Below are 22,921 nucleotides of genomic sequence, written 5' to 3' on the forward strand. Positions count from 1 at the left end.
CTCAAGTAATATACCGGTCTCCGGGTTGAGCTTGATCTGGAATCGGCGCAGATTCTCAAATGTTTCCTTGAGGTCCTCCAGCAAGGTTCCACGCTTCTCCGTCTTCACCACTACATCATCCACATAGACGTGGGCATTTCTGCCGAGTTGCTTCAGGAGGCACTTCTGCATGCAACGCTGAAAGGTGGCGCCGGCGTTTCTCAAGCCGAACGTCATGGTCAGGTAGCAGAAGGCTCCAAACGGCGTGATGAAGGCGGTCTTCAGTCTGTTAGCCGGGTTTAGCTTGATCTGATGATATCCTGAATATGCGTCTAGGAAACTCAACAGCTCGCATCCGGCTGTGGAGTCTATCACCTGATCAATTCTTGGCAGAGCAAATGGGTCCTTGGGGCAGGCTTTGTTGAGGCTCGTGTAATCAATGCACATCCGCCACTGCTTGTTCTTCTTCAACACCAGTACTGGGTTTGCCAGCCACTCCGGAAAGAATACTTCCATGATGAAGTCGGCTGCAAGGAGCCGGGCTATTTCTTCTCCAACAACTCTTCTTTTTTCTTCTGACAAGCGGCGCAAGGGCTGCCTGACAGGCTTCACATCAGATCGGACGTGTAATTTGTTCTCGGCGAATTCCGTCGGGACACCAGGCATGTCCTTGGGGGACCATGCGAAGATGTCACGATTCTCATGGAGGAAATCGACGAGCTCGCCTTCCTATTTGTTGTCGAGGCCCGTGCCCATGACAGCGTACCTCTCCGGGTGCTCCGGGTCCAATGGTATCTTCTTTGTTTCTCTGGCCGGCTTGAATGATCCTTTTGCTTCCGACTCCTTGGGGTCGGGCGATAACTCGGGCTGCTTGCCGGCCATCGCCGCGACCCGATCAAGGAGCCGTTTCTCAGCTGCGATCACCAAGGACTCGGCCAGCGGACTGCTTTCAGCCGCGCAAGCGGACGACTTCCTGTAGTCGCCGGATACGGTTAGGATTCCCTTGGAACTCGGCATCTTCATCTTGAGGTAGGCGTAGTGGGGGACCTCCATGAACTTGGCCAAGGCGGGTCAGCCCAGCAGTGCATGATATGGGCTCTCAAGGTCCACCACCTCAAACCAAATTGGCCCTCGGCGGAAATGATCTTTGTATCCGAAGAGGACATCTATCAGGATCTTGCCGATTGGTGAGCAGGAAAGGCCAGGGACGATTCCGTGGAACACAGTTCGGCTGCTCTAAAGCTGTCTTCGCTTGATTCCTAATTTCTCCATTGTATCCTTGTACAGGATGTTGATACTGCTGCCTCTGTCTATCAGTACTCGCGAGAAGCGAGCGGCCCGCCTATCTGTGGTGAGTGTGGCGCCTAAGACCAAGGCGTAGGAGCCTGGACTCGGCATCACCTCTGGGTGATCAGCTCTGCTCCAACTGATAGGCCTCTCGGACCAATGCATGAACTCCGGAGTGCTTGACGCAACCGCGTTTACTTCTTGTTGCTGTTGGCGCCTGCTGCGCCGGTCATCCGCTATACTGGTGAACACCACATAGGCTCCGTGCTCATCCGGGAACTCGGCCTGTATCGCGCCGACTGGCCTGACAGCCGGCCGCTGGGGCGGTGGTGGAGGGGGCGGCCTAGCAGGAGCGGGAGGGAGCAGGCCGTCCCCCTTGGCGATTCTTGTCAGCCAGTGGCATTTCCTCGTGGTGTGGTTTGACGGCTTCGCGCCGCTGTGAAACTTGCAGGGACCATCTAGAGTCTGCTCGTAGGAGAAAGCCGGCAGCCAGTTGGACTTGCCGCCCTTCTGCTGCTTCGCCGGAGGCTATCCCTCCAGCCGCTGGTCCTCTGCCGTTGCCACTTGCCGACTGCTGGAAATCGGCTGCGGGGCTTTGCGCTTCTGGTCATTCTGCTGTTGCCGCCGACTGGTGTCTCCAGCCGGAGTTCTTGGAGCCTGAGGGGCGACTTTGCCAGTTGTGCTGACCCGAATCTCCGCCTTCATGGAGGAATCGACCGTGGCATACTTGTCTGCTGTGATCAGTAGCTCGTCGAGGGTCTCCGGCTCGTCGCGGAGGAGCTTGTGCTTGAGGAGGGTGCCTTCTCTGCACCCAGCAGTAAAGTACACGATGGCCTGCACCTCGTGCATGCCCTCGCAGGAGTTCCGGAGTTCGCCCCATCGCGTAAGGTAGTCGCGACTGGACTCGTCAGGGCCTTGCACGCACAAGGAGAGCTGGCGTGGCTTGGGAGGTCGCTTGTACGTTCTCGTGAAGTTGCGGACGAAAGCCTCGGTGAAGTCGACCCAGCTATTGATGCTGCGAGGCTTCAGACTGTTTAACCACGTCCGGGCCGAGCCCTGGAGCATGAGCGGGACGTGTCTTACGGCAACACGCTTGTTGCCGTTAGCTATGTTGACGGCTGTGGAGTAGTCGATCAGCCAATCTTCCGGCTTCACGGTGCCGGTATATTTGGGCGTGACTCAGGGGAGCATGAACCCTTTGGGAAATGGCTCGTCCCGGATGCGGGGTCCAAAGCAGGAGGGACCCAACTCGTCTTCTTCTTCCAGCGCCAGGGATCGGTGGAGTCGGTCGATCCGGTGGCGAGCGTCGTTCTCTCCGACTCCCTCTCGGCGGCCAAGGTGGTCGCCGAGAGTCGGATGTTCCACGAGCGGCGGGGAGACTTGTCTTTCTCTGCGGGGAGTGGGAGGTAAGTAGTCGTCCCGCCGTTCCACCGCTCTAGGGCGGCCGTCTTGGTCGCGCTCGATGGTGATGTGAGTCTGACTGCGGGTGGCAGCCGGCTCCTTGTCCTTCTTCCCACGGGCCCCGCCAGTCGGCGTTCGAGACGTCGCACCTTGGTCTCGGCGAGGCGGTGGGCCGTCGTTTTGGCGTTGTGGCGCCTCGGCGCGGCAGCCGGCATTATTCTGCGCGGCAGCCGCGTCGAGGAGCTGCTGGACTCGCTCCGTCATTATGCGGTGCTCTTCGCCTTCGAAGTTGTCGAGCTCGTCCGCCGCCGCCTGGGTAGCATGGATATTCTCTGCGGGCGTGGCATACACAGGGCGATCAGCCCCGAAGAGGTTGGCGATTGCCGTGCCGCGCTGTCGGACCGCGCCTAGGCGGCTAGGCCCAGTTGGAGCTGGCGAGCCGCCTACGGCGCGATCCATCTCTCGTTGGTAAGCTTCTGACAAGCGCCTCATGCTTGCCAGCTTCTTTGCGCCCTCGATGAGCTGAAGGCGGAGCGCCTCCAGCGTCCCGGCATCGGCGTCTTCCGGAATCGGCAATGTAAGGTCTCGCAGGGCCGCGTCAAACGGGTCATGCGCTCCTTCGCCGGAGCGCTCGCCGTTCTCGAGGACGAGGACATCAGTGACGGTGCTTCCGCCGCCTTCCACGTACGAGAGCGGCTCATCATAGACCACCACATTGGTGGGGAACGCGTCGAGCGACGCGGTGTCGGAGTCGATCAGCATCGGGTCGGTGGATCCTATGGACTCCAAGTCCGCGGCAGGCTCGCCGGCAACGTGGAGTTGGTCGACAAGGCCCGCGAGGAGGCTCTCGGGGCCATATGTGCCTGCATCGGGCGCAGGCTTGTTGGAGAGGCAAACCTCACCGACAAGATTGGCGAGGCAGCAGGCTGCGCAGGCGATCTCAGCGCCGCGTAGCGCGTCGGCATTGACGCCGTCCAGCGTGCCGGGCTGGCTGTGCTCGCCGGGGAGGAACAGGGTTCCCGTCCAGAGCAGATCTCCGGACGATGGTGCACCTCGCCCCACGGTGGGCGCCAAATGTCGGGGGTTGGGTACGACATATGCCAAAGGATGGCTTATCATGGTGGGAGCGAGTAGAACGTCGCCGGTGCCTGGAAGCGGGATGAGGCGAAGACATGCACGCCGGTGGAACTTACCCAGCTTCAGGGCTCTCCTAGGAGATAACACCACTACTGCTGCTTTGCGGGGTCTCCGCATGATCACTAAAGCAAGGTAACTGCAATGGTGCTCCTGGAGCTGTTTCGGAAGGTAGAAGAGGGCCAGACTAGCTCTCTCCTCCCTGGGCTATCTGGTCTATCTTCCTCTCTAGGGTCGAACCCTTTGCATGGGTGCCCCGGGGGGTTTATATAGGCCTACCCCCTGGGGGTACAATAGTAATCTGGCTGGGCGCGGGTCCCAGCCGTCTGTCTCTCAGGCCGCCGTCCTTCCTGCCGGATTCCGGGGCCCACCGACTGGCGGGTCCCGCGGACAGGCGTGATACTGTAGCGGCACTCCCGATGACGCAGGCTTGGTCATCGGGTCGTGGCAACAGTGCCGCCGTCTATCGGGCGATCACTGTCGCCATTCCCCATCTTATCTGGTTAATGGCTTGTGGGGCCCGGGAGGACTCGGCCGACTCCAGGGAGGCCGACTCCCACAGGCCCGTCTTCGAGTTGCCCAGGCCGGCTTCGGCCCTCCCACTGACAGGCGGCCCCGCCGCCTTCGGGTTGTACAGGCCGGCGTCGTGGGCACAGTGCACTGCGTACTATGGCTGATGTCAGGGCAGGCATGGCAACAGGGCCGTATCTCGCAGGAGATCTTCCAGCGGTACGGCATACTGTAGCCATGCCGGCCCTTCGCAAGCAGGGGGGAGATGGCCATGCCGTACCCGCACCCTGCATCGTACTTTGGGATAAGGGAGGAGTCTTGGGCCGACTCTCCACAGTCGGCTCTCCTGGAAGTCGCCAGCTTGGAGTCGGCTTATCTGGGAGTCGCCGCCTGGTACTCGGCATTTCTTGGAGTCGCCGCCTAGTACTCGACGTTTCTTGGAGTCGCTCCTGGGACTCGGCCTGAGGGGCGCGGCCTGCCCCGATGTCTTGAAACGTCCTGGGCTCGGGTTAGCCTACCCATGGCCCATTACTCCGACAACTGGACTTAGAGCCACTGAATCCGGTGTTGACCGTCGTGTCTTCGGTACTATCACCGTTGTTTCGACACTTATGTCCATTATGGCGGGGCTTGCCGTTGCTGTTTCTGGCTTCAGAAGTGCCAGGGTCGCTTGTATTGTTGTTGCTACGGGCTAGCCAGCTGTCTTCGCCCGCACAGAAGCGGGTCATGAGTGTCGTAAGGGCTGACATGGACTTCGGTTTTTCCTGGCCGAGGTGTCTGGCCAGCCATTCATCGCGGATGCTATGCTTAAAGGCCGCTAGGGCTTCGGCATCCGGGCATTCAAAGATTTGGTTCATTTTAGTTAGGAACCGAGTCCAGAATTTCCAGGCTGACTCTCCGGGATGTTGGATTATATGACTTAGATCATCGGCATCCAGAGGTCGAACATATGTGCCTTGGAAGTTGCCGAGGAAGTTGCCAATGGAGTTTTTAGGCAGACTGTTTAACCAGTATCTAGCTGGTCCCTTGAGTTTGAGCGGGAAGTATTTGATGGCGTGAAGATCATCGCTGCGGGCCATATTAATGTGGAGAAGAAAATCCTCAATCCACACCGCAGGGTCTGTTGTGCCATCATATGATTTGATGTTTACGGGTTTAAACCCTTCGGGGAAATCATGTCCCATTACTTCATCAGTGAAGCAAACGGGGTGTGCGGCTCCTCTATATCGGGCCAAGTCATGAGGTAGCTCGGATGGAGCTCGCCCGCGATTTTCAGCCCGGACATGGTTATGTTTGTCACGTTCAGCCAGATGGCCGTCGTCGCGTGTCGAGGCGCGCCCCCGTGATCCATAGATTGATCTTGTCTGACCTGCTCTCTTTTCCAAATCGTGTCGCAGGTCATGTGTATATCCCTGAGCTGTTGTATTTCTGTTTGTTCGGCGAGGTAGTGCGGGCTGGTATTCGGCTTGAGGTGCTGCTTTGTCCCGGCCACGTGGTGGTCGGTCAGCCGTATTGTACCTTGGTAGGACGGGCTCCAGCGCTTCGTCATCGAACTGTGGTAACACTTTGCACTTCGGGTAGCTTTTGGTTGGGCGCTCGAGGCCATATTCCTCGGCTGCCAGGACATCAGTCCATCTTTCATTGAGCAGATCTTGATCAGCTTGAAGCTGCTGCTGCTTCTTTTTCAGGCATCTTGCAGTGGCAATTAGCTGACGCTTAAAGCGTTCCTGTTCGGCGGGCTCTTCAAGCATGATGAAATCTTCATCACCGAGGCTAACCTCGTCCTCGGAGAGCGGAAGGTAGTTGCTATCCTCTAAGTCTTCGTTCATGGCCTGTTCGCCAGGGCTGACTTGCCCATCATCCCGTTCCTCCTGTTTGGAGGTCGGCTCAACGGGGTCTTCATGGTTTTCGGCACCATCCGGAGTGTTATCCTCTTCTGTGATGGTATTGTTGTTTTTACTATAGCGTGGCTTAGAGCGGTGCCGTTGACGTCGGTGCTTTGGCTGTATCTCGGGAGGTTTATCCTCGACTGGATTTTCATTGTCGCCGTTATTTTTTTGGGTGTATCCACCATGTATATGTCGTACGAGGAGGTGGTTGTCCAACGCCTTGTAGGCAGTGGTTCCTGATCCTCTTCTGCATCGTCATCCATACTGTCGATGTCTTCGGAGTCGTAGTCAAGCATGTCGGTTAAGTCGTCGACAGTGGCTATAAAGTGGGTGGTGGGTGGGGAACGAATTGCTTCATCATCCACTTCCCATTCGAGCCGGACATAGTTCAGCCAAGAGTTCCCTCACAAGGAGAGGGATCTTAATGATCTTAACACGTCGCCAAAAGGCGAGTGCTAGAAAATGTCCGCGGAGCTGAACTCTAAGACCGGCGCCCAATCAGGTTCGATGGACGCGGATGCACGCGGTCCGGAGCCTATGGCCGGAGACGAGTCTGAGGTTCCAGTAACACAAGCCCAGCCTGATATTGGGCATGTGTGCGGCTCGAGCGCCGCTGAGTCTGCGGCCTCCGCGGCGGGGTTGAGCTTCCCATCTTCGGACGACAGAGTCTGCTCCGGCTCTAGGGCCAGGGCGATCACAGGCGCTATCTCATGTGTGCGGCCAGATGACAGATCTAGGTCATGTTCATCGTGGTGGCCGAGGACAGCCGTCATGGGCTCGAATCCATTGAAGATCAAGTCTCCGTGGATATCGGCCACAAAATCCAGGCTTCCAAATCTGACCTGATGGCCAGGGGCGTAGCTATCGATCTACTCTAGATGGCCAAACGAGTTGGCCCGAAGTGCGAAGCCGCCGAATACGAAGATCTATCCGAGAAGGAAGATCTCCCCCTGGACTGCATTGCTGTAGATGATTGATGGAGCCATCAAGCCTATCTTCAACGACACAGCGAAACTCTTAATGAAAGCACCAATGTCGGTGTCAAAACCGGCGGATCTCGGGTAGGGGGTCCCGAACTGTGCGTCTAAGGCTAATAGTAACAGGAGGCAGGGGACACAATGTTTACCCAGGTTCGGGCCCTCTCTATGGAGGTAATACCCTACTTCCTGCTTGATTGATCTTGATGAATATGAGTATTACAAGAGTTAATCTACCACGAGATCATAATGGCTAAACCCTAGAAGTCTAGCCTATGAGGTTACGATTGTTGTGGCTAAACCCTAGAAGTCTAAACCCTCCGGTTTATATAGACACCGGGAGGGGCTAGGGTTGTCCAAAGTCGGTTACAGAGAAAGGAATCTACATATCTGAATCGCCAAGCTTGCCTTCCACGCCAAGGAGAGTCCCATCCGGACACGGGACGAAGTCTTCTATATTGTATCTTCATAGTCCAACAGTCCGGCCAAAGTATATAGTCCGGCTGTCCGAGGACCCCTTAGTCCAGGAATCCCTCACCTGCTGCAGGCACGGGGGACTGATTTATGTGCATACTACATTTGTGAGAACATTTGCATGATGGCGTCCGAAAGGAGAAAAATTGATATACACCGATGGGTACGTTTGCCAGAACACTAGTCACAATTTTTACATCATTATCTAATATATACACATGCACAACTAATACATGCATATTGATCTCCTTCTTAATTTAAAGATGAGGGACATGCGGGATCAGCTCCTATCAGAGAATCGCGTACAAGTGATTCAAGAGGAAATAGTGGGATTTTTGCTCGACCAGGTCATAGACCCAAAGGAGAATTCCATTACCCGCTACCAAAGTAATGCCTCCATGTAATGATCTGCATGTAGATTGTACGAGAAATTGTATATACCAACTTATATATATATGTGTGTGTGTGTGTGTGTGTGTGTGTGTGTGTGTGTGTGTGTGTGTAAGCGTGAATGGTCGTGCGAGAAAGTCGATGATACATATATGATCGGTTCTACGAGAAATTCTATTTATACATATGCATAACGTGTACAATATGTAGTAGCATAAAATATGTTTCAAATGAAAAAGAATTAAATGGAAAACAAAAAATTAAAAGGAAAAATAAATCATAAAACCAAAAACCCCTTAACCTTTAGTCCCGACCGGGACTAAAGGTCTCCCAGCCCCTGGCACGGGCACATGCCACGTAGTGTGCCATTAGTGTTGGTTCGTGCTGAACCGGGACTAGGGGGGCTTTAGTCCCCACCCATTAGTGCCAGTTCCAGAACAGGCACTAAAAGGGCCTTACGAACTGGGACAATAGCCCGATTCTACACTAGTGAGAAACAATCTTTCTCAACACTTTAGAGGACGATCCTCTCATTACATTTACCAATCATAAAGATTCAACGGGATAAAATAGCTAATCAATTTCAACAGAAAAGGTGGAACCGGGAGCCATTAGTGCACAACTATAATGCAAACTACACTTGGACATTGGTACTTGTGATAGGCATTCGGATTTCCCCGAAGAGGGTGAAGTTGTATATATAGTAGCAGAACCTACACACACACAAACAAATACTTGCACCCAACGCGGGAAAGAGGGTTGTCAATCCCCTTGTACTTTTTGATTGCAAGGATTAGTTCTGATGGCAGGAGATATATAAATTACAAACCTAAATACAAGTAAATAAATTGCATCAAGGTATTTATGGTTTTAGCAATATGATATAGATGGACTCGGTGCCATGGCTTTCACTAGAGGCATCTCTCTCAAGAACATAGCAACGATGGGTACACAAATTATGGTTGGGCAATTGATAGAAAAGCACATAGTTATGAAGTTACTCATGGCATGATTAGTACATAGGCATTACGTCTGTGACAACTAGACCGTTAAACTTACTGAAGCATACAAGATTGATAATATAATAGCATGAAACAATAAAAAATTATAGATATGTCGGAGACGTATCAATCATATTCCACCATGGCCACCGTCTTGTCCAAAGGAAGGGCGAAGTCATCGAGGATTGGGTCGTCATCATATATGGTACCTAGCACCAAATGAGAAGACACATTCGAGGTAGAGGTTAAGTCGTTAGAATCGAGATGGCCTCATAAGACCTACAAACTATCTCACTCACTCACTCAAGGTAGGTGCACTCATGTAGCTCACCCACTCACTCTCTCAAGGTAGGTGCACTCATGTAGCATATGGTGGAATCACTCATCTCACTCAAGTGGTGGGGGTTGTGGCTCTCCTCACATGGGAATTGGAGCATCTCATCATCTACGGGGCTAGTAGTGAACTCGTTCTCACTCTCAATATGGGTGCTCATGTCCCTCAAGGCATCTCCAAACACCGTCGTGGTTGAAGGGGAAATCCCATGCTTAACTGTCTCATCACCGGCATTGTGGATTTAGGATGAAGATGGCACATCATCACTCGCCTCCATGACCATAGGGAATATCCCATGCTCGGTCATATCACTCTCGCCTCCAAAGATGGAAGCATCATCCTTGCTCACCACCATGTCGCTCACCTCCAAATTTTGGTCCTTGAGTGGCTCCATGGTCGTAGTCATTGCTGCATCGTCTTCAAAAGGAGTTGTGGTAGACTCAGCATCGTCAATGCCACAAAGAGGGATTGCAGTGAAGTCAAACTTGGGAGCATTGTTTTGGAGCTCATCGGGCTTGGCCATCTCGGTGGTACTATCCTCATGCTCGTCATCGTGGAGCTTAGTCGCCACGAAGTGTGCTTGGGGTGGAGAAGCCTTAGCCTTCATGAGTTCTTGTTCTACCTTGAGAGCACCAATGTAGAGGTCGACGAGAGACTCCTAGTTGTGGAGGAAGATAGTCTTGGAGATGTCGTTGTTCAATCCATCATGAAGTGGAACTTCATCCAAACGGGTCGTCCACGCCGGCTCATCACAAGGCTTTGTTCATCTCGTCCAGGGACTTGATTCCCTATATGGTGTTCTCCAATTGGCGAAGATGATGTTCCGTGTAGGTGGGAGGCACAAACTCTCGCTACATAGCATTCTTCGTCTTGGGCCAACGCATAGTCATGGAAGTTACTTGCGGCGCACTTTACTTGATCTTCGGAGGGAACTTGATGTAGCCTGAGGTAGTCATCCATCTTGTGCTCCCACTCGAGGTACTCTTTGGGGTTGTGACTCCCATAGAAAGGAATCTCATAGTCGGTGTTGAAGTCATAGTAGCTCGGGGAAGTCGCGGGCTTGAGCATGGGAAGCTTCTCTTGAGGTGTTTGTGGATGAAGTTGCCATATATCCGAAGGCAAAGATGCCTTGATGTCGCTTGGCGAAGATGCCAAGGTAGATGGTGAGGTCGTAGAGCGGTGGTTGGTGTTGAGCTCTTGACCTTCACGCTTGTTCGTGGGTGCACGCCTTGATATTGGTGCCATTATTTTTTCAGGCCGGTAATGGTGTCAATGCCAACATGTTCTTGATGTAGATGGTTGGTTGGGAGCATGTGCACCTGAGCACCTTCTAGAAGATGAGGAAGACATCTTGCTGGTGTTGATGAGGGCTTTGATCTCCTCCAAGTGCTTGTCCATCTTTGTTGTCGATGTGGTCCTTCATGGCATCGAACTTGTCGTCGTTGTCGTAGACCGAGGGAGATGTGTCGTCCCTATCCATAGAATCACTCGAGAAAGTGTGACAAAGAGATGAAATGAACATACCAAAGTTACCTCTTTCTGAAGTTGTAGTTGGACCTCAAAAGACCACAATGTATGCAAGGAAAAGAGTGCACTTGGTAAAAAAACTTGTCCAATCCTTGCAACCTACACAAACGGCTTATGATGGAGCTCAGTGGGGTTAGTGGCCCAAAAAATCAAGCAAATTAAAGTCCAAGATATGTAGATGTTGAAATAAATCCAAAGGACTCAAAATGCAAAGCAAGTGATCACACATATAGAGGAGGGCAAAAAGAAACACATGCGATGGGATAATGGGGCTTGTGCAACTATAGAGATGAGCAATACAAATTGCCTAACGAAGAATATGCTCGTATTGCACAAATGCAAGGAGAGACGCTAGCTTGATTGCATGTTCGGTCATGATTCAACACTTGGCACCATTCATATTCATGCAAGCAAAACGTTTCCTATTCCATGTATCCTCATGCATAAGTATATCTTTTATGCTCCACTCTTTGCCTATAAGCTTTGATCTTTTTCTTGCTTAATAGCTTTTTTGGGTCTTTCTTTCTCCTTTTTTTTCCTTTCCACTATTCTTTTTGAGTATCAACCAAATACATGAGACAAGTATCACAAGATATGCATGGGAGTAATCTATCATATGATATACCAAATGATGCAACACTATGATATCGTAGCACTATGGTGCTCAAGTTTTCGCAAAGCCTGACGATACTCGGATAGCTAGTCTCGATAGGTATGAAGGTATTCGCAAAGATGGTAGGGCTATCAAGGTTTAATGGCAAGGAAGAAAAATTTGTTGACAGAATGGATACCTTCATCAAACTTAACCTTTCAAGTAGTCCGAGGGTAGGTGGCCATGCTTTCGGTTGAAGATGGTCTGAAAGGACAGATGATCGTCATCGGTTGCGGAAGCTCGTGGTTGATGTTGTCGATGGACTGATACAAGTTGCCGGTTAATAAAGAAATAATCGTACCTAAGTAGCCGAAACACCTTAGGAGACTTAAATCACAACTCAAGCAGTGCAACAGGGATCAAAATGGGTTAGGTTGCGGAACTCTATGGTGGTATTACGGATGGTATGATGGAGGGCCTAGGCAAAGATGCTAAAGTTCAACTTTTATGGATTCAAAAGATGGTGGAAGTATTTCGTGGAATGAGGGATGTCAATAGCTACAAAATGAGCTAAAGAACTTCAAAATCGGACTCCAGATGAATTATTTATGACCGAAAGAAAATTTCAGCAAAGTTAGTTTTTTGTACTACCAGAAGTCCGATGAAGTGTCGGACTTCCGATAATTGGCTCTGTTTTGGGGTTCCAGATTTCTGGTAAGTTTCACACATCCTGTGGCTCGATGGGGATCAGACGTCCGGTAAAGTGTCGGTCGTCCAGTGGGTCGGGGGTCAATGCAAGATTTGAGATCTGAGACGCGATTTTGGGCAAAAAGTAAAGATTTTGAGCTTGAATGGGGGAAAAGGAAAATTGGGGCTAGGGAGCGCCAAGGGAAGTAGACCAACTTGCAAAACACTAGATCCACATATTAAAATCGACAAAAACTCACAAGAACAACAAATCACAAGAATTTTTTGTTGGGCTATTTTTGGGAAATTTTGAAAATTGGGCAAGAAAAAACTGATCTAAGGGGTAGAAAGGGGAGGTAGGGCTCCAAATCCGTGTCAATATGGCTCATGATACCAAGATGATGTAGGGCAAAACCCTAATCAGTGTAATTTGTCCTGATGTTCACGAATTGGAGGTGGATTCGAGGAGAAATGCGGAGAACACGAAGAACATGAGGGGAAAACATTGAGAAATCAAAGGGGGGGACACTCTATTTGACAAGATTCACTCCAATTACTCCTGAAATCACAAGCAATATAAGAGGTGCATCAAGACCCAAGAATAGTAAGGGAAATAAAGATACAAGATAGTTCATCCAAATATCATGGAGAGATGGGTCTTGAATCCATGGGTGGATCTTCCCTAAAAGGGGTCTTGAATCCCTAAGGATCTTCTACAATAGAGGTCTTGAACTCCAATGAAGTGTCCCTCTCTTAAGAGGAATCCCAAAAGGGGAGGTACATGAGCTAAGCTCTATGATATGAGATCTATTCTTATCTAACCATAGAAATGAGGAAGGGAGGTCTATTTATAGTCCTTGTCACAGAATGGTAGGTGGGAGAGAGATACAAGGCCATGTGCACAGGTAGGCGTCAGACGTCCGGTGGCTCGCAAGGCACCGGACCTCTGGTACGCACCGAATTTTTGGCAATTCCTCTCCGGTGCCTTGGCACCGGATTTCTGGTGGATGTTGGATGCCCAATAATGGACTCATTGAATGGCCGGTGGTCGTCGGTCATCCGGTCGTTGTAGCATTTCTCTTCGGCTGATTCCTCGCAGGGCTTGTATGCTTGGCAACATTAGAACCGGACGTCCAGTGGGTGTAGCTTGTTGCAACTCTATTTTTTCCGTCTTCGCTTCCATGCTTCCCCCATGGATGGTGTAGGCCTTCCTTGGTGCTTACACTACTCGTCATCTGTGAAGTTTTGACAATACCTATGCATGCACACAAGACGGGTGTCAAATAGTATACCATCCTCAAAGGGGTCAATGAAACACGTGTAAAGGAGATGATTCACCTTTATGTATGTGAAGTAGATGTCACACGTGTCACTTGCCAAACAAACTCTTATCATGGTGATGTGTGTAGGATGTCCCGCATCAGTGGACATCATACCCTCATGGTACCCTTTCACTCCTCACTCAAAGGAGTCATTCATAGAGACATGGAAACCATGTGTGTTTGGATTGCCATCATACATCCAACTACGAGCCAATGTGGCGAGCCACTCTGAAGCCATTTATGGTGTGGGGTTAAAGTCGAAGTAGAAACCTTGCTCCATTAAGATGTGGGCGGCATTGTCGATGGAGTCACCGTTTTGTTCATTGATGTGATCCCTTCAGGCCGCACTGACTTGCCACATCATCCCGGCGAGAATGACATGCACATAGATTCAACACAAATTGGCAAAACTGGATATATGGAAACTAGAGTGTTAAATGGGATACAGAGTGGTGCCCTTTTTCAAAAAGGGTATTTTCTACCACTTTAGGACACTTGGCACAAAGTAGAATTTAAGTTCAAAATTACAAACCTCCTGAATAATGCTTTTGCCACCCCGGTAATATCTGGACATTATACTATATAAAGAAACCCACAACCTTTGTTGATGAAAGAAAGGCAACGCAAAACGAAAACTCAAAACGGTGTCCGGGCTCATCTGCTCCCTCTCAGCAAAAAATTCAAAAAAATACTAGAAAAATTCAAAAAATTCCAAATTTTTTTGTAGTGGTAGATAATTTGACGCGTGAGGTGCGTCCCAAAATTCAACTCATTTGGACATCTGAGCAGCTCTCGGCAAAAAAGACAAACCGGTCAAAACAGTGCATGAACAGTATACATTTTTACAGACCCTGATTTTGTCTTTTTGGCCGAGAGCTGCTCAGATGCTCAAATGAGCTGATTTTTGGGGCGCACCTCACGCGTCAAATTATCTACCACCACAAAAAAATTGGAATTTTTTGAATTTTTCTAGTATTTTTTTTGAATTTTTTTCTAAGCGTGGGTGCAGCTGAGCCCGGGTGCAGATTAGCCGCACTCAATGCAAAACTCATTGATCAATCATTGTAGTGATAGATAGATAGATAGATAGATAGATAGGAGGAAAAGAGACAAACTAGCTAGGGCGTAAATAAAGAGAAAGAAACCCGGCCTGTGTTTAGACTATTGCGTTTTTAAAGGCCACGGTACTTGTGGAGAAGATCGGGTAGGGACCAGGCCGGAGTTTGCGAAGAAGATGTACTGTGCATGCATGCATATGCAAGTCTCTGCGGGTCTGCCCATCTCCATAACTTGGAGCTAGCATCCATGCGTGGAGACTCTTGTGCTTGTTCTTTCACCAGAAATGGTGCCCTGGGCGCAACCCATGTCAGCTTACTCGTGGGCCCAACACGCTCGAAAGACAAAACCACGAGCTACATACTACAGTGGCCCTTTTTAGGCAGATATATACAACACTGTTCTCACATGTCTAGCGCACAGCATCGTTTAGGTGTAGTAATCAAGTATTACAGTCACAGAACTTCAGTTTAGAATTGAAGCACTGTATAAAAAATCTAAACAGATGAGAAGCTTTTGAAAAGTATTTCGAGAACAGTTGGTCATTCGAACCCTCGCAAAAAACTCTCGCGACCGAGCCGCCCCGCGGGCGGCCGACCGCGCCCAGCCTTCCCCCCGCGCGCCTCTCCCTCCCTCTTCCTCTCTGCCGCCGTCGCCGGCGCCCGCTGCGGGCCTGGCCCGGGCGACGCTGGTGGCGGCGGCCCCCTGGCTTTTCCCCTCTCGGGTGTCCGCCGGCGCGGGACGGGGCGACTCCGGGCGGTGCTTCTCGGCGGCGGGGGCTCCTGGCGCGAGCGGGGGCGGGCTTCTGGACGGCGGCGTCGCCGTTGGCGACGGGGCGACGCGGCGGCGCGATCTGGCGGCGCCCGCTCGGCCCAGATCTGGGCCCTTCGGGCCCCATCTGGGCCTGGGCGGGCCGGCGGCGGTGTGGGTCTGCTTCGTGGCTTCCGGGAGGCGGGGGAGAGGCGATGCGCGGCAGGGTGTTGGCGGCGCCATCGCCGGCTTGCTGCAGCGTGGCGGCGGGGCTTAGCGGGCCCGTTTCGGGCCTGGCCGGGCCAGGGGTGGCCTGGCATGCCCTGCTGCTGCGTCCGGACGGCTACCGCGACGGTGCCGGAGGCTCTGGCCTCCCACACGACGGCGGTGGAGGTGGTTCCCTCCCGTTCGGTTTCGGTGCTGCTTCTCCCTCCGCGGGGCGCTTCTCTCCGGTCCTCTTGGCCTCGTGTTGGTGTCCGCAGTGAGGCGGCGTGGGTGACGGCGCAACCGCGATGACGCATGGTGGTGGGCGGCGGTCTGGCTGGTCGGCTCCGGTCCGTTGGGCGGCGGGGATTGGAGTACGGGAGAAATCCTTAGCGGTCTTCGGCCCCGATGCGGTGACACCTGCGGGTGCCACCATTCCTCCCTGGAGGGTGTCGGTGATATCCATCCCCCACCTCCCTCCGCGTGCCGGGGAAACCCTAGGACATGTCCGGGCAGCAGCGTCGTCGGCGTCGCTTTCCTTCTTGGAGGTGCTGTTTTGTACGCGGTGGTCCGGAGCCTCGGGTTGTAGTGGTTTGTCTTTGGTGGGCGTAGCGGTGGCGGGTCATCCGTGCTCTGTCGAGCTGCCATTGTTGGCATTTGCTTCTTCTTCTTTTTCTTTTGGGCTTGTTGTGCTGTTCGCCCCAGCGATCATGTATCGGTGTTGGTTGCTTTGGAATACAAAGCGGAGGGAAACCTTTTTTCGAAAAAATCTAAACAAATTTTCAGAACATCCAACAACCTGATCATTTCATAGCCACCATTTCTTCCGATTGTAGTTGATATTGACTGGTATGGCACCGAAATCAATTTCTACTTATCTCAAAAAAATTCATTTTCTACTCTCTTTTTTCCTGAGCACTCTCCGTTTCCTTTGTATATTAGAATTAAATGGATCCATATGGTTTTTAATTTTGAAAATGATCCATCCCATATTTTCGAAACATATGTCAACAATACTTCCTTAAGGAATTGAGGGTTTGCCAAAAGCACAGTCATGAGACTGGATTCTAAGAGTATCCATATCCCTAGCTAGATCCTAAGCAACACTAAAGAGGGAGAAATTGTCTTACATCAGTGAAAATGGATGTAGGTCTAAGAACGAAAATACTTTACGACCAGAGCAGTAGGGCGAGCATCTGATAAATTCTACGCAAGTACGGTATATTTTATTGTTAACTATCTCATGCATATATTTTTAACCAAAATGTGAAGCTCGTCTTAGCGTCCGATAAAAGAAGCTTAGATTGGTCGATAAGGGAGATATTTGCTGTGCCGTTGATATTGGCGTCTACTCCGTAGTATACAAGTAGTATCTAACATCAATCATTTGGCTGGCTCTACCGTCTGATTCCGGATCCAACCGTTGAAATGCAAGCAAGTGGATGATGCCCCGGGATGATGAGCCTCCCTGCCAGATGCATGCCGCGTGGGTCCATGCATCGTACAAGGGCACCGTAGCGACGTGACTACGCTGCGCACGTTACTCTGATAGCAGCCCTCTCTCTCCTCCTCGGTGTCTCACTAGGTTCAGGCTCGGGGCACAGATAGAGACAGAGGGACAAATATAGTTGCACTGTGGTCCATGCATGCATGCATGGATGCTAGTAATTTTCTGTACGTGGTGATCGATCGGTCGAGCAGCTGCCGCTGCACGCTGGGTGGCTACCTAAGCTAGGCCTCTCTCTCTCTCTCTCTCTCTCTCTCTCTCTGCGTAAAGCGACTGTGGAGCACAGGGTACGTTGCATGCAGAGCCTGATGAACTGATCGATGAGAGAAACGCAAAACTGCAGAGCTAGCTAGCGCCATGCAAACACACACACATGCACATGCTTTCATTTCATGCATATGTATGCATGCGCAGTGTGCACTGTGCTGTCTGTGCAACGCAGGCGGGGATGTCTGTTCCTTTGATAAAAGAAAGCAAGCAAACCAGTATGCCATGCATGTGTAAGTACGTAGGTACGTGCGTGCGTACATGTATGCATGTACAGCTCCATGCATGCTTTTCTGATAGGTTGGTCGCACTGTGTCGTCCCGTGAGGGTCTACTGCCAGCACAGTACGTGTCGACACGAGTGCATGCCACCATGCGCGTTTCTCCTTTCTATGTATATATATCTATATATGCACACATGCACTGCAGTACGTACGGGAGCAAACCGCTGGAGCTGCAGTTTATACAACGAACTTGCGTGCTTCATTTAGTTGAACTACTAAAATACGTTTCATACTACTAAAGGTAAGGTGATTAGAGGGTGTGCACGCCACGCAGCATGAAGGCCAGGTTGGATGCGTAATCTGCAGTACAAGAAGAAATCATTGTAGCATTGAAGAGAGAATGCATGCATGCCATCACGCTTCACGCAGCAGGAGCAGCAGGGAGATGCATGATTTTGGGCGAAGCGTGCAAGGCGCCGGCACTCACTTTGAGGCGGCGCCATGGTCGGTCGGTCGCCGGCTCGATCATCAGACGACGAAGCGATCGACGGGCGCAGCGCCAATCCCGTGGCGCCACACCCCTCATTCCCATGCATGCACGCAGACGCAGTCCCCTCCTGTCCTCCTGCCCGCCTGTCTGGTACGTGCACAGGCCACGACGACCGCCGATCGCATGCATGGCCATGGCCGGCCGCAGTCTTCTCTCTCGCTCGGCAGCAACAGCAATGCATGCCTCCTCTCCTCTCTCACCTTAACCCTAGCAAAGCAATCGCTTTGATCTGCATCTCCATGTGCATGCACTCCCCGTCTCCAGACTCCAGAGAGAGAGAGGGTGGTGTGTGTAGCTTTGGCAGAGGAGGGGAGGGGGGCATGCACCATGCAGTACGTACTGCAAAAGGGAAAGGGGTAAAGAAAGGTGAAGAGGGATGGGAGGCCGTGACGAAGGCCATTTCCAGCTCTCTCGCTCTCGCTCTCCCTCTCCCTCTCTTTCATCCATTTGGGCGCCAAGTGAGTGCCGCAGCCAAAAGCTGCACCCTCCCCGGTCCTGCCCCCATGCATGACATGGCACGGCATGGCTTGGCTAGCCTTAACTCAAAACTTTGGCTCCTTCCACTGCCTTTCCATATGCTGGCTCGTATGTGCAGAAAAGCGTATATCTACAACGTACCCCACTCTACTAAACACTGCAGAGATATGTAGATATGTATGAAAAGTTGTATGGTGTACGTTGGGCCGTAGAAGCATACATGCATATCGCTCACTTTTGACCAAAACCCTGAATTATTATAAAGGCTACAAATGGGTACTTGCATGCATGATTGGTACGTAGCGTTGTGTGCTACATGCATCGCTCAAATATATTTGAGCAAATTAGCAGAGTAATCCTCTCAGTTTTCTCAAATATATTTGTATTCTTGTCAGAGATTGAGCAAACATTGAAAATATGTAGTGCTATCGTATGATCTCACCGGAATAAACCATTTGGGACTTTAATGCTTGTCCAAAATAAATCTACCACGTTATAGTTTCGCGCTCATAAAAAATAAACTATGTCGCTATGATCTTTATCCACACTGAGAATGTTTTTTTTTTGCTTGATTTAACGATTACCACATCTTCTACATGGAAGCAATATGTTCTACAAGGAAACATGATAGATCAATGAACGTCAACACAACTTTTTTTCTTTGTCTTTATGATATTTTTATGTCGACTGCAAGGTACAAAGATGCACACTCTCGCACACATATATATCACCACACACGCACTTCACATAGAGATAGAAACCTGTTGCGGGATGGTTACAAGGTTTGTTATATCCCCATCCCATGAAGGATCAAACATCGTGTTTGACACTGTATTAGGCGCCTATAATGACTTCTGCAATCTTGAAAGTCCAGAGTTGACTACGGGTGCTATGACTACGCGTTGTGTTTCTAAAAAATGAAATAAATTTGCATGTTTTGCTAATTAAAAAGTGAAAACCGATACAAAGCAGATGGATGTATGGAAGCCCGCTAACCACGAGACCATGCACCAATGTGGACACCCAAAAGGCAGACGACCAATATTTGTCCCCAAATTGTCGAACTATCTGTGTTTTGCCCTAACTTCCGCTCTATCATGGAGCCTACCGGCACCCATTCCTAGTTGATGCTATGATGTGCCACCGCTTTCCCTCTCTATATATCAACGTTCTTACTGAATACACCTCCTTGTATGTAAATTCTTTGGATTCATTTTTATGAACATTTTCTGGCCACGACAACGACACCGGGCCCATAGTCGGTCATTCCTTGTTATGCATGATTTTGGATGCAAGTAATGCTAGAGTTCTAACAAGTGACAACCTTACTCACAATGTAATCATTTGGAACATTATTTGGACTTTACTCTCTGGTTGGGTAGATTTAGAGCACCTCTTCAGAAGGATGCCACAATGCCTTGGTGGTTGTACCTCTCCTTGCACACTAGCGCACCTCTGTAAACCTTGTCACTCACTGCCCTCTTTGAGTAATGCATTCAGGTGGAGATCCTCTCCCCATGGTGATTGATCAATAAAAAACTTCGTCCAAACTTTATTATGAGATAATAGTTATATAATAGGGTCCTCAAGCCAATCTGACCAAACAAAGTGATTTAGTTCTTAATTTTACACCCTCTCTGGTTTTTTACTCTGCATAAAACCTTTGGCCAACAATTTTTCTATCAGTATATACTCTATGTGACATAAAATTATGTCATTAGATTCTTATTCCAAAGTACTTACTTATGATAATGGTTTCATATCACATAAGTTACATATTAATAGTGCAACTGTTGGTCAAACGCTTCTCCTAACGAGGACTAATATGCATCCATATCTTCATAATGTGCCCCCGCCAAAATGCCGGTTCAGATTTTATTTATTTATTTATGCATGTCTATCAGCTAACTAAATAAAACGTAGATGGATCACGTGCTGTTGCATTTGAGAGCGAAAAAAACTTGGAGGTCCTTGAGTTTCTATCTGGAGAGGCGGATTGGAAATGATTCTTTGTTACCCCAGTTGATGATGAGTAGTTGAGTTTGCACATATATGTGAAAAGACAAGCAGGAGAAAGGGTCTGGTGTCGAGGAGCCGATCGAGGAAAAGATCAGAAACGCCCTCCCATCAGTCACTGCGGGGGGACATGACAAGTCGCCCATGAGGGAAAGCACAAAAGAGAAGCATCCGAGAGATTGACGAGTCGCCGATCGGGGAAAGAAACCACAGTGGTAAAACTCTTTCCCGTGCCAAAATAAACACAGTAAGATGGAAATGGCACCCCATCTCTCTCTCTAGCTCTTTTGTAGTACGTACTCGATCTTGACGCATGCACGGGACACCATGAAACAGTGGTAGAGCTTTAGACTCAGATAAAGACCAAACGACAAATACATGAAGTGACCATGACACAGTACACTACCACATCTCGGTCGATCCGTATGACTCTGACCGTACGTACTACGACACTTCTTCCATGGGACAGACACACAGACATACACTTGTAGTTAATTAAGCTTGCACTAGGGCAGTAACACCTCGCCATGCAAGCACTCTGGACGGACTAATGATGATGCACTTGTTTTGGGAAGCAATGCAAACTAAACCTAGAAGCTACGTACTCCTACGTAGTGGACTAGTACTAACTAGGACTTCGTACAGGAAACAAAGGTAAGTAGTTGTTGTCTAGAGCAAGACCATGTCGGTGCCGTCGCCGGGGTTGCCGTTCTCGTCGTACAGGTGCAGGTCGCCGTCGTCATGCTCGTCGTCCTCGTCCTCGTCCTCGTCGACGGCCACGGACTCGATAATGTGCGGCGCGTGGCCGCCTCCGAAGGAGCGGACGTGGTCCTTGAGGGAGCGCTTGTGCTTAAAGTCGGAGCCACAGACGCAGAACCACAGCTTGCCGCAGTTCTTCTCGTGGGTGCGCCAGTCGCCGCGCACGGCGAACCGCTTGCCGCAGCGGCGGCACGCGTAGGGCCTCGCGCCGTGCTTGCGGCGGTAGTGCGTCTGCAGCGTGCGGAAGTCCTTGAGCGGCCGCGCCCGCGGGTGGTCGATGTTGTTCCGGCATCCCTCCGCGCAGCAGTAGCACGGCAACCGCATCAGCGACGGCGGCGGCGCTGCCGTGCCCACCGTCACCGCCCCCCGCAGCGACTCCGATCCCTTGCGGTACTGCGACCCGTGCCCCCACATATGCATCTGCGCAGGGAACAGCCAGAAGCTCAAGCTCAGCACATGTACTTTGAACACACACACGTTGATCTGCACCGCCAGTGCATTAAATGATGTACGTGCGACAAAGATCATCGTGTTACCTGCATGTTGTTGAAGCGGTTGAAGGTCTTGTTGCAGACTGCGCAGGAGAACTGGGTGGAGCCGACGAGGATCTCGGCGGCGGAGGGGATCCAGTACTGGCTGGGCACCTGGTTCCCGCCCGCCGTGGCGGCCGAGGGCGGCGCGACCGGCGCGGCGTAGGCGTAGCTCCCGCCGCAGGGAGCCAGATTGGCACCGCACGGAGACGGAGGGGCGATGGAGAGCGACACGCTCACGTTAGGGTCCTGCTCGTGGAACAAGAAGCTGCCGTTGCTGCCGCCGCCGCCTCCGACGCCACAGCCATGGTAGACATGACTTGGGTTGAACCAGGGCGAAGACGCGGTGGAGTGCGCGGCAGTGGCCACGGAGTGAGAGGAGCACGCCGAGGAGGAGGCCGCTGCGTCATGGTGGTGGCCGGGCGGCCAGAGGGAGAGGAGGAGCATGGACTGGTTGTCATCCTCAGTGCCGCCGCCATGGCCACCACTGCCCATCTTGGGCGGAGGGGCAGGGGCGGTGTGGTACGGGTGGGGGTGGGGGTGGGGGTGCATGGCTCTGTAGCTGTGCATGGCTCTCTTTCTCTCCCGGCGTGTGGAAGTTTGAGTTGAGTAGGCTGGATTGGAAGCGAGGGGAGCAACAAGCGTTGGAGAGGAAGAGAGGTGTGCTGCCTAGAAAGAAAGAAAGCTATGACTAGCTGCGCCTGAGGCTAGGTAGCTCGTCTGATTACTGGTCTGTGGGTGGGGGAGGAGGCGGCCGGGCGCTATATATAGCTGGAGAGAGACAGGGGGCTTGGCTAAGTATAGTGAATGATTGGTCGTAGCGACTAGTAGGGGGGTTATACACTTGCACGTGCAACATAGGTACCCTACGTATGTATATACTCCCTCCGTTTTTATTTACTCTGCATATTAGAGTTAACTAAAGTCAAACTTCGTAAAGTTTGACCAAATTTATAGAAAACAATATAGACATTTATCATAATAAATATATACGGTGTGAAAGTATATTCAATAATAAATCTAATGTTGTTGATTTGTTATTGTATATCTTAATATTTTTGCTTATAAACTTGGTCAA

At 51.0% G+C, this 22,921-nt stretch overlaps 1 protein-coding gene across 1 annotated transcript; it reads right to left on the reverse strand.

Moving 5' to 3' along the window:
• Window positions 1–20,879: 20,879 nt before the first annotated feature.
• On the reverse strand, window positions 20,880–22,573 carry LOC123116061 (zinc finger protein WIP6). Its single transcript, XM_044537065.1, has 2 exons — window positions 21,850–22,573; window positions 20,880–21,733 (listed from the first exon to the last, which is right to left on the reverse strand). Exons 1-2 carry the CDS (start codon window positions 22,411–22,413, stop codon window positions 21,224–21,226), a joined length of 1,074 nt encoding a protein of 357 aa, XP_044393000.1. The 5' UTR covers window positions 22,414–22,573; the 3' UTR covers window positions 20,880–21,223.
• Between the last annotated feature and the right edge of the window lie 348 nt (window positions 22,574–22,921).

The sequence above is a fragment of the Triticum aestivum genome, chromosome 5B, assembly GCF_018294505.1.
Source record: "Triticum aestivum cultivar Chinese Spring chromosome 5B, IWGSC CS RefSeq v2.1, whole genome shotgun sequence".
In the NCBI taxonomy this organism is placed as follows: Eukaryota; Viridiplantae; Streptophyta; class Magnoliopsida; order Poales; family Poaceae; genus Triticum; species Triticum aestivum.

Excerpts from the sequence above, each read along its gene's own strand:
- LOC123116061 (XM_044537065.1), bottom strand. The coding sequence starts at position 22,413 with ATGCACAGCTACAGAGCCATGCACCCCCACCCCCACCCCCACCCGTAC. Across the intron at positions 21,734-21,849 it reads ACCGCTTCAACAACATGCAG|ATGCATATGTGGGGGCACGG; the intron begins GTAACACGATGA and ends TTCCCTGCGCAG.